This window comes from Nestor notabilis, unplaced genomic scaffold (assembly GCF_000696875.1).
Source record: "Nestor notabilis isolate BGI_N333 unplaced genomic scaffold, ASM69687v1 scaffold12897, whole genome shotgun sequence".
Classification (NCBI taxonomy): Eukaryota; Metazoa; Chordata; class Aves; order Psittaciformes; family Psittacidae; genus Nestor; species Nestor notabilis.
This window is the reverse complement of record NW_009937166.1, coordinates 1-12,482: the sequence shown is the minus strand read 5'-3', so window position 1 is coordinate 12,482 and position 12,482 is coordinate 1. Positions and strand designations below refer to the sequence as shown.

Sequence of the window (12,482 nt, the reverse complement as noted above, 5' to 3'; positions counted from 1 at the left end):
ACTTTAGCAATAAAATCTTACTTCAAGAATAATGAAAAGAAACAACTGCTGTCTAGATAATGGCACTCATTTAAATAAGACAAGGGAAAATTCTTACTGCTTCTAACTGCTTCTTCTTTTGCACCAAGAGCTCCAGCATCAGGTTGACATTGGCCAAATCAAGATTGTCTTGATCAGTTCCCAACAAATCTTGAATTATCTGCCACCTATGGCCATTCTAGGAAGAGAACAAGAGATGTTGGCGAGACAGTGAGTTCAAGCCATCCAGCAACAGATATTAAAAGCAACAATGCAGTATTGTTCTTTGTAAAATTTCAGAACAATTTTCAGGAATCAGAATTCCCTACTCTCCCACATGTACAGGTTATGGCTCTTCTGTCCTACTGTGTAACTGCTTATCTTATTTGGAAGATACTCATGCTTCATGAGAGTGTAGCTGCTGCTAGGAAGAGATTATTTCAGATGCAATTTTATCCAACTTGTGCCCTACTTTCTGAGAACACATTTCTACAGGGAGAAAAAACAAACACCACATTTCCATGGAGAGAAAGTTAAAGCAAAAAAACACAGCCAAACCAAAACATGTTTACCCAACCTTAGCTGCATTATATCTATCTGAAATACTGTTAAATGGCAATACCTTTTAAGTTTAAGCAAGTAATAGGTAAACCCCTCATGTCAAATTCAAGTGGAAGAAGACAGTATCAGCTTTTTTTCTCCCCTACTCTCACCTCCCTCACTACTACTCTTAAAAGCATTTCACATGAGTACGAGAGCTGGGAAGAAGATGGACTGAGAAGATGGGATAAGTTTATCAAAGTAATAAACTCATTTAACCTGTTAGAGCTGAGAAGGACTCCTCATAGAGCCAGCATACTACCACACAGCCCATTCTTCCCAACAGGCTGTTTGCTCTTCTCCTTGTCAGCCAACAGGAGGGGAAAAAAAAAAAAAAAACCCCACAAAAAAACCAAAACCAAAACCGCAAGGTATTGTCTGGCACTGGGAAACCCAAATAATAGGTCAATGCTAATACAGCCTTCCATCAAAAAAACTCAGGAAAAGGAGCAGCTGAAAGGTCTTTGAGCCTTCTAAGAAACAAAGCAGGATTAAAAATTCCTACCCTATACAACTATGACACTAGATCAAGATACTTAAACTTACAAGAACTAAAAATGCCATCCAGTCTAACCCACACTTTTTTTCCAGAGATTCTAGCCTATTTATTTTGACTAGATTAAAACCAATATATAACATCCATATAGAACACACAACTTTTTACACAACTCTTAACAGAACTTGTGGAAACCACATAGGCAAAAAACTCAATTTCAATCTGGAACAATTGGAAATAGAATTAATTTTTAAACAAATCAACGAGATTTGAGACAAACTTTAACATACTAACATACTAGTTAAATGTACTACTAATAAAATACTCAGAAAGCTTCAAAGATGCCTTAACATGATTTCTTAAGATAAATCCCACGACAAAGAAATGGTGCATTTCCTGCAGTGTGTTTTGAACTACTTCTCTTAATACCAGAAGTAATACAAGAGGAGAACAGTCATATTAAGGCACTGGTACAAAGTTTCTCTTTTTAGAGTTGTCACTGTTTTTTATTTGCTGCCAAAAGGTAGACACAAAACTATTTTGGGCATGAATTCATGGTAGATTTCCACTTACTGGTAGTTATCTAAGCCACATGCATCTGCAGGCATAGTTTTCAAAGGTGCACTATGAGGAAAAGTAGAACCAATTTCCAAGAATTTATTGCACATGTCTTCACATCGACTGTGTGCATTTTAAATCAGAAACAGTTTATGTAGATTTTATATTAAATATGCTATACATGCATATTTTATAATTAATATAAAATGTTACTGTGAGCAAACCCATGAATCCTTAAAGCGTACTCTTTTCTAACTGTATACAACTGCTGAAAGCATTGATTTCTACAAAGCAGCCCCTAAATTAATAACACTAACAGAGGGATTTAACTGAAAAAAAAAACCAAACAACCAAACAAAAAAACCACCAAAAAAACCCCACCCCAAAAAACGGGGGCTCTATAATTTTTATGATTCCTTTGAGCCTTATTTATGAATTACAGAAGCCAAGGAAGCCAGACATAAGAAGACAAATATGCAAGTTTTCTAGTTAATGTCACATATTATTTTGATCTTAATGCACAAAAGCATCCACTGCTGCTGTACAGGGGTTTTCAGGAACTAAGAACACAGTTCATGCGCCAATTCCGTGAATTGAAGCAAACCTAGAAGATATCCAGGCAGTTTTATCTGGGATCAGAGCTAGACACTAGTACTTCAAAACACATCCTTCTCTCTTCTGTGGTTGGTATTAGCCTTCCTCCAATTTCTCTATAGAACACAGCTTCTCACACGTGAATAGACAAGCCTATGGCACTTCTAATCATCCATTACCCTCACTGACGGTAGCTGTAATTTCCAACAGTGAAAATTATTACCTTTAAACAAGTGTGCTTCCACAGATAGTTTCCCAGGTTATATTCAATACATTACATGATACTTAGCTATGCTAACACAGCTTGCCTCTACACATGCAATGCTGGCAGGAAGAACAAGAGTTAGCAAGATTGAAGTGATCTAGTGCCACTGATATTGATATTAGTCCCTCATAAAGCAAGTTAAAGCATCAGCTTAACAGTACAATTTCTTTTGAATTAAGACACATAATGACACAATTGCTGTACAAAACCATTAAATATATATAAAGTAAGAAAGTTGGAACATACGGTGCTACTCACTGAATGGTCCAGTTTGAGTCTTTTTTCCTCAGATCTTTGCTTCTGTTTAAGAATAAGTTCATTGACTAAAAAACATAAATAAGATGTCAGAGAGGAGAGGGATTTAAAGTTCACAAAACAAATATGGAAGATTCTACCTCGATATTTTTACTTTGGTTAGTGATTCCATAGTAAGTTTATAAGTAATTAAAACAGCAGACATCTCCACTTTTTTCTCACCAATTTACTGCTTGATTTTTTCTTCAACATTGTTAAAAAATCAGCAACAAATATGAAAAAAAAAAATCCCCAAATTACTTCAGTTCCTTTTTCTAAGCACCCATGGGTCTTTAACAATGTTTTTCAACACCAAGGCAGAAGTGTATCAGAGAACAGTATGAGGGAGATAAAATATTATTTGATTACTACAGGCCAAAACCAAGCATAGCCAAATAGAAAAACTTTGTTTAATCACTACACACATTTTTAAAGATATTTTTGCTACTGTTTTATTTCACACCAATTTAGTGAATTGTGCAAAGAGAAGGATAACCAGAACCCTTTGCACACACATATACAAGCTCTTGTCCCTCCAAAACAGACCTCAAACCCCTGAACACAAGCGTACAGAAGCCCTATGTTAGGCTCTTTGGCCTAGTACATACTCTACAACCCATCTCAGCACCACCCTCGGCACAGCATGCTTGGGTATAAATCAGGATACCATTTCTGAAGCATTCCTTGGCCACCATGGCTTATAATCTATTTACTATTAATTAGTATCCCAGCACATGAAATCAACATTTAACTTAGTTTTGATATTTCACACTGCAATGTGTTTCCGTTGATCTTTTCTCCCCATAACTACGTTTTAAACTCTACTACCAGTTAGGAAGACTTCTGTCCTCTGTTTAAGCAGCTATCAATCATGATTATGTACAGGTATGTGTACAAATATTTTTAATATACACATTCATACATCACAGAGACCTCACTACAGTAGCCAAGATAATACAATATGTGATTCAGCCTTCCTCCCCTCCCCCCCTAGTGTCCAAGCTCTGTAAACAGGGCATGTTCTTGATTAGACAGGCAACAGTACAAGAAAACAAAAGTAAAGAGATTCAAATCTCTAGCCATCAGAAGAACATCTTTGTTTTGCTTTTGTTAGTATGCAAACAGCATCAAGTCAGTCAATACTTTAACTCAGCATACAGAACTGCTGGAGGCAGTTGACTATTAACAATTTATGCTACTAACCAGGGTTTATTTGATGTTTGGGTTTTTGTTGGTGTTTTGTTTTGGGGGTGGTGGTGGTGTTTGGGTTTTTGTTTGTTTGTTTTTAAACTACCTTTGACCAAAAGGCTGATGTTTGGATTTTGTTTTCAATATCCAGAAGCTGGTTATTTATAGAATGATTTACCTTCCTTAATAACTAAGATGTTTCTCATGCAAGCAAGCTTAGAGCTCACCTAAGAAGTTGGGATAAAGATGATCAATGTTGTCCACAACATAGTTGCATTTGGGACATCTGTTATTGTCCTCCAAGCTCTGGTGAATACATTTATAGCTGTTTAAAAACATAAACAAGAAACAAAACTGTGAGCAAACATGAAGGAACAAAACATATGCACAAGGTAAATAATATCAACCTTAGATAACCTAACAGCTGCATTGCCAAGATCCTACTGTTGAGTCAAAATGTTCCAATATTAACTCAGAGCATGCTCCAGCAGAAAGACAGCAAAGTTTCTTGGCAAGGAATACAAAAGGTGTTTAGAAGTGCTTCACTCTTATTTCCCTAAGGATTGTGGCAATGTGGATAATTCAGCTCCCCTTCCACACATAGGGCTAACAAGCAGACTGCATTATTCAGAAGCAACTCTTCTAGATTAGCCCAAATACTGGGCAAGCAACTTTAAAAGCCATTATGCATTTTGGGTAATTGAGCAGAGGAAATGTGTTCACCAGCTTATCATATTTCCCCCCACCTCCTGGCTCTTGTTCTCACCAGAAGTGTCTCCAGAGGTGCTCTCTGTTGAGCTCTTACCTATTTGAGCAACAGTACCTACAAGATTCACTTTAGCATCAGGTTTAAGCATCTCACTAAGAACCTAGCTTGAAGCCAGCTGCTGGCAAAGACATCCTGTGACAACATTGCTCTTTTCTTTCTAAATAAAAATATTTGAATGCTTCTCATCTTGGACTTCTAAAACATTAGAGATCACAGGGATAAAGTGTTTCAATAGAGGGCGCCACCATAAGCTGTTATCTTTCCTGTTGCAGGTCAAAATATTTCTGAAAGTTAACTGAATCTGCTACTCGAGGAAATGCTTTATGCTACTGAAATATTACTTCTTGTAAAAACGTAGGCAATTTATTCTTAGTTAACAGATGCTGCAAGAGTATAATGTACATGGGACATTAAAACATCATGATTCAACTTTTATTCCAAGCCCTAGTTGAGAGGAGGAACAGCAGACAGTTCTACACCTGCCCCTGGAGGGTTCTTGTACTTTACCACCAAACATTTGCTTCTCATAACAGCCAGAAATAACACAATGAAAAATAAGGGGAGTGGGCCAATTCAATACAACAGAAACATTCCTGAAGCATATCATCTATTAAAAAGTTTAAAGGAATTACAATAGGCAATGTGCAAGCCACTTCAGAATGTATACGATCATGCGCAAAGGCAAGGAGGACCTCTTAACATCAACATTCACTCCCATGACCTCTTAAGAGGCAAGGCCAAGAGGTAAGTTGACAAACTGTTCCAACTCTGGATACTGGATGCTACTGGCAGTTTATGACCATTTTATTTCTTTACAGAGGAAATAGGGTGGCACAATGTTTTTTGTTTTCAACACTAAGATGACTTTTTTAAATCTAACTAGTACCCATCTTAAAACTTTATTTCAAACTCTTACTTCAGTGCAGGGATAGAAGACAGCAAAGTAACAGAAACTCAGAAGGAAAGGGATTCACAGCATGTGCGGATGTTGCTATAAGAGATGGACATTCTGCACAACAAAAAAGTAAAAAAACCCAACAACAGACAAACCCAACTTACCAGAAGCTGTGTCCACATTTTGTCATGTAGGCTTCTTCAATCATATCAAAACAGATGGGGCTGAAAACAAAATCAAATACACAAAGATGTCTTTTTATGTTAAAAAAGGAAGGAAAATATTATTAATTCAAAGCAGCCACCTAATCATGCTTAAGTAATATTTTCTATTTGTAAAATGAAAGAGGACACACAAGTGCAACAGCAGCTGGGCAGTAGAAAGATCAAAAGGGCAATCAACAGTCCTTTGAACTCAGAATGATACTGCAGTTTGCTACAATTAGAAACCAGGTAAGTATTCACTCCTGAAGATTTCAACAGTTGCAAACTACCCTAACAAAGCAAGAGCACCTTCTACAAACAAGACTGGAGGAGAACCTCCTAACCATCTGTACTAGGTCTCAAACAAAATGTAAAAAAATCTGTTTTATACATGAACAGACATAAGGTGTTTATAAATACACCAAGATTAGTTTAGCCCTCCTTTTTTTTTTCCCCCTCAGCCAATAGCTATCTCTAATTAAAAAAAAAAAAAGTAAAAAGGCAGAACAGAACAGAAATAGTAATGTTGTCATAAGAACAAGAACTAATAGGCAGGAAAAAAAAAGTGCCAGAGAGGGGGTGTGCCTGCAGAGCACTGCCAGGCAGCAGGCAGGGCTAAGGCTGCTGCTGAGCACCATGAAGGCAACAGTGCAGCCTAAAGAGGGAACCAACAGTCAAGCAGAGTGTTTCAAAGTCAGAGGAGAAGATGGAAAGGGTAGAACCTGGACCTGTTCATACAGAAAACAGAGCAGCACAAATGGAGATAAGGGCTTTAGTTTTTTCCAACACTAGTTAGTGACCAAAGCACAGCCAGCTCTCTGGGAGTGATCACTAAGAACCAAGCTGAAGAAAAGAAGATGTGCAAGCAAGCAGTGCTTCCACAGGAACCTGAGCAAGAAGAAAAAAACAGGCATTAGGTGAGATTGTTACTGTCTCATCATCAAGTGGCTGTGACATGTTTGAAAGGAAAATGAAACACAGATGAAAGCAGAGGAGAGCTGCATGTTACTTCCAGTGACTCCTATGGCTGCTATCCTGACAGCTGGTAAAATATGCTGTCACATACATATTCATCTTCAGGTCTTGGCCAGCTATGCAGTGAGATGGTGTGGACAGCAATGTCACAATTCTGCACACAACACATGTATCTGCTGTGTCACAAGCTTCACCTTGCTTTCAAGTTCTTAAGAGATTCAAATGCTCTCCTCTCACTCCCACAAGTCCACACCAATCTCACAGCTGAGAGGTTTTCACCAGCATTTTTCTTCAGAAACAGCCTCCTCCCACCTTCTTCCAACAAGGCAGCTCCCACAGAATGAGCTGTTAATAAACTGTTAACAACTTTTGAAAAGCATGAATCTTTTTGAATCCAAGACAAACCCCCAGATCACACGAGAACAACCGATGCCTGGCTGAGCAGGGGAGGGGAGCACCTCAACTTTTCTTCTCATTAGCGATCCATAGAAGTCATTCCCCCTCTCTATCATCCATTTTAGAAGATACTAACGCTTGTTATCCCATTAGACATTTAAAAACCAGAAGAAGGAAATGCATCTTAAGTATTTATTTTTTTAAGCCTATACAGGGGAAGCTGTGCCCCTGGCAATGCAATCCCCCTCTGAATCACCAAACTGGAAAACAGGATACCTTGAAAGATTTGTCCTAGCATACAGACCAGGTTGTCTCAAATATTTCACCAAATTGCCCGTGTAAACACAAAAACAAACAATCAAACCAGAATGCTACTCTATGGACCAACTGAGCCACCTCAAAAGACAACTTAAAATTAATTAACACACACCTATCACTCTTCCGCTCTGACATACCATTTTCTGCACATCATTGAGCTTGAGTAGCACCATCTTCAGGAGTTCAAGTCACTATTCCCAAGGTAGAAGTTATTTAGTTTCAAGGCACTGTTTACTCAGAATAAATTATGACCAAACTTAGCCAACAAAGGTGGATTAACAAGAGGAGAATTAGTTATCTTTTTAGGCTATTAGCTGGCCTTTAAAAAAAAAGAAAGTCAAAGACTTATGGCTATATGCGTGTCTGAATCTGTTTTTTCCCCACTAGTGATGAGCAGTTTAACTTCTTCACCTTTTTCTAGTCATGCTGTTTAACAGTCCCACTGCATTGTGCTAATCTTTCCAGCACACTCCTAATGCCCTGCCTCCAAGAAGTGCAGCAATCAACAAGGCTGTAATGCTCCTCTGTCTGCAATAGGACGTCACAAATTAGAGCTAAAATAGCAAGATTACCTCCTAACATGACAGCCACCCAAGACCACTGTTCTTAAACTTATTCTTCTTCAGACCAGTTTGACTGGAGAAGTGTCAGAGACAAAATGATTGAGGAAAAGCAATCAGAGCCAGCACACGTAGCCATTCTGTGCCAGGGTCATTGTTAATGGAGCTTAAAGTTTCCATTAAGAACTGTTTCCCGTAAAATGCTCACCAATTTACAAGTGGAAACAAGATTGATAACTTTTAATACTTACCACAGCCAAGCTGGCTATACACATGAAAGCTGCTATGCATCAGTTGTTTTAAGTTAACACAGAGGGAAGGTTAAGAAAGCAGTGGAGTGATGGGGATTGGAGACATACTACAATTTCTAGTATACACCGAAATCGAGAAGCAGAGGTATGGTGAAATCAAGGCTTCTCTGCATGAGATAGCTCTTACTGTCTATTTGTCTCAAGCAGCAGACCCAGGCAAAAAGAATGTAAATTACTTCAGCAAGCCAAAAATGGCACCGATCTTCACCAGACACTGATGCCTTATTTACCTAACAGGTTTTTTATCCAGCACTGCAAAGGCTTACCATTCTTTCTCCTCTTTCTTTCTCTCAGGAGTAGACCTGAAAGTGGTCACTACAAATTTCAACACATTTCAAATTTCCTTCTGCTCTGCAGCAGACAAGACCCATTAGTTTCCCCCTCCTATTCTGTTCCTCTTTGGTCTAAACAGAGAGCAGGACTTGCTGCAGGCTCCGTCCGTATAAGGTGGCCAGGTCAAAGATCACTGCCATTACTATCTGCTCAATTTGAAACTCTAATATAACAACAGATTATAAAACTACCATTATACCTGGTACGCAAACAGTTCACTGTGCTTTCAGTTTGTGACCACCAGGGTCAATTTGCAGTATTCCTTACTAAAGGGGTTTGCCAGATCACAAACATGTGACCAGCTACACTCAGCCCATGCCTGGCATTAGCAGGCAATCACCTGAGGAAAGAAGAGTTTTTAAAAACTCATGAACCTGCAAGTCTACCTTTAAATGCGGTACAACAGCCCTTCCTACACCCCAGTCTGTTGGATGTACCTCTCCAGGTCAGTATGCAATGTCCCCTCTTACATATGTTATTACATATGCCAGAGCTCAGAAACAAGCACTGGTATGATGCAGCCTGCAGCAAGATCCCCTCTATCCAGGGAGCAGAGCAGAGAGTAACTGGTTTTAAAGAGGTTTAGTCAACCACTAACGAGGAGGGCTAATGTATGGGAAAACTTCAAGCAACTACATTGCTGGACAACAGAAAATCCTTTGAATAGAAGATTTCCTTTCAGATGCTCTCCAGGCAAGTGGAAAGAGGCCTGGCTACAGGAACAGCACAAATTACCTTTAAATTCAACATCCTGCACAAAACGGAAGCATTCCCCCTTTTATAATAGGTCCAGACCTATTGGCTTTCCTGACCAGAGTCACACTTTCCAAGGCAGAAGCTGATACACCACAAACGGTACTCACTTGCAAACTCCTGAGCATATACTTGCTAAACATTTCACAACCCAGACTAGCAATGTATGCCAACATTTAGATTACAGCCTAGGCCTCACATTGTTGAGACAGTACTTTCAGAAGACAGGCAGGAAGGTTGCACACATTCACACTATTTACAGGATTTTTACTTGCACCTTGATGTTTGAAACTCATCCAAACTTGTTTACGCCTTCCCTCCTTCAGTCTGGCATGGACAGAATCTACCACCAAGTTCACAACTGTAGCTAACAGCAACTCACAGCCCATGTTCAGAGAAATTATCAAATGTTTCCTGCAGCTGGCAGCACCTTGAAAGTGTCCTTACATAAAAAAGCAATACACACACAACCCAGCATACAGAAAACTTCTGCTTCTCACGCAGATATCAAATCTTCTTTAACTCAATTTAAACCAGCACACACACACACACACATCTTCTTGGGCTTACTCAAAATTCCAGAGTTGCCCAGTTGAGTTTATTTCTGTACTACATAACCGTGTTGCTAACTCAAAAAAAAATAATTTGAAGCTAGTGTTAATAAGCACAAACCCTACAGCCCACAGAAATACACAGTTGTGCAGAACCTAGGTAAGTTAACTGTAATCATTGTCTGCTCTTAAGGCTTCTGACTTGCACTTCAATAAGCCCAACCTGGCTCTTGTAAATACCAAGAAAAGGGAGATAAGAAAAGACATTTTGCCACAATTACTACTCAGTTGATTCCCACACACCACACCCCCTGCCCTTGTTCAGCCAGCAGGACTCCTCAGTGGGGAGAAAACAGCTAATTATACGTTCTCCTTGAAGCATGAACAGTACTTACCTATAGCAAAACAAAAAAAAAACCCACCAAACACAAAACAAAAAACAACCCATACAAACAAGAAACTCAGTTTTTTTGAACTATCTTAAAATACTTCAACTGGCTTACAAACTTGTTTCCATTCAAATACCCCCATTTCCACAACAGATAACAAAATGGGAAGTGACAGCTGACTAGGAAAGTACAGGGAGCAATGGTTGCAGACCACTACTGCCAGAGTGTAATTGTATAGGGAACAGAGAAGCACAGGCATTTACTATTCCTTTCTCTCCCATGATCACAAAACTCATGAGCAACAGCAACACAGCCATCTCCCAAACCAAGTGTTCTTACACCTAACGTGGCCTAGTCTTGAGCTGGAGCAGGACATCAGCTGATTACAGCTGTCCTCTCACCCCAATTCAGCTACTGAGCAGTAGTTTTTGATTATTACCAGTAAGAAGTACTTACTGTTTTTTTCTGCCACTAACTTTTCAGCAGCCCCATATTCTCCCTTCAGTAGCAAGGATGTTTCCCATCTACTCTGCTGTAAAATCAAGTCTCCAGGTTTTTGAGTCAATGCCTGCCCTGTGGCGATGACAAACTTTCAACCCTCACCTGTAAGTCAGAGCTGCGAGAAAGTCATCTTGGAAGCTGTGTGCCATTTCTCTTCCTCTTTATTGTTTTTTATGGTTTCTTTCTGACACACTGCTTTCCTACAACTCAAGCTTCTTTCCAGTATCTCTTCACTGTTCGCCACTCTCAGATACGAACACTCACCCCTACTTTCTGTTCTCACATTTTAGTACCTCCAACCAGCTGTAGAAAAAAAAAATAAATAGTCAAATCTACTCCTTCTGTCAGGAGGTTTGAAACCCATCGGCAATGGGCTCTCTTTAAAACTGCCAATTACCAATAGTTCTCAAATCACACATCGCAGTGGGCCTTGGTCTACCACTTCTAATGAAAGGGTGTTTCCAGCTATGAGCTGCAGCTTTGGATGAACATTAGAAGAACAGAATCTGAACAGCTTCAAGAAAAATCTTTATTCCATCATCACAGAAATTTCCCACTCATCTGGTTTTAAGTGCTAGACTGACACAAACCTTATTGCTGTTTCAAACTAGCCAACCCTTCCCAGCAACAGAGGCAAACCCACAGCAGCTTTGCTGGATCCATCAGCCACCCCAAGAGACTCCTTGGATCCCCATCTGTAGGAGCACAGAATCTTCCACTGGCTCCTCTTCCAGAGGTCAGAGTGGGGCAGCGGGAGGGCTCTGGTTTTAAGTGCTAGACTGACACAAACCTTATTGCTGTTTCAAACTAGCCAACCCTTCCCAGCAACAGAGGCAAACCCACAGCAGCTTTGCTGGATCCATCAGCCACCCCAAGAGACTCCTTGGATCCCCATCTGTAGGAGCACAGAATCTTCCACTGGCTCCTCTTCCAGAGGTCAGAGTGGGGCAGCGGGAGGGCTCTGGAGTGGTCATCCCCCCCACCAGAGCCCCTCCAGCCCCTGCTGAGACTACACCACCCAGGGAAACGGGGCATTCACTTGCGTGTCAACAAGCTATGTATGAGGAAACGCCTCGTGTTGTCAGTCCTTTCCGGTAAGTTGGGCTACTCCGGAGTGTACCCGAGGAGGAACCTGCTGGGAATAACCTGATTTTGCTTAATAACAGCGACGGTGAAAGCAACGCTGCTACGCAGGGCCAAACCGCAACCACATAGCCACAAAGGCGGTGGGAACCCCAAGTCCATAATCCCTCGAGGGCAATGAGACGTACCAACGCCTCTTTCCCCGCAGAGGACCCCCGAAGTGCCGCTCCCGGCTGCTCCGTCCACCCACTAGTATTTTACACCCCGCGGGGCTTCCCGCCGGCATGGCGACCTCGCGGCTTCCCTCAGCGGGGTAGCGGGTGCTACTATCGCAATATATCGCACCCACCAGACGAAGTCGTTGCTCTTGTCCTCATAGGAGTTGATGAGCCCGTTGCAGAGCGGGGTGAGCAGCGGCCTCTTCCTGCTGCC

The 12,482-nt window shown here is 40.5% G+C and overlaps 1 protein-coding gene across 1 annotated transcript in view; it reads right to left on the bottom strand.

The window, feature by feature from the left end:
- LOC104408949 (E3 ubiquitin-protein ligase RFWD2) overlaps positions 1-12,476 on the bottom strand; it is a gene marked incomplete at both ends in the record, with an annotated part of 40,164 nt that extends 27,688 nt beyond the window's left edge. Inside the window, 5 exons of the mRNA XM_010018697.1 lie at positions 98-217; positions 2,778-2,854; positions 4,241-4,338; positions 5,842-5,901; positions 12,400-12,476. Coding sequence (XP_010016999.1) covers positions 98-217; positions 2,778-2,854; positions 4,241-4,338; positions 5,842-5,901; positions 12,400-12,476 — 432 coding nt within the window. The remainder of the gene's footprint in view (positions 1-97; positions 218-2,777; positions 2,855-4,240; positions 4,339-5,841; positions 5,902-12,399) is intronic.
- Between the last annotated feature and the right edge of the window lie 6 nt (positions 12,477-12,482).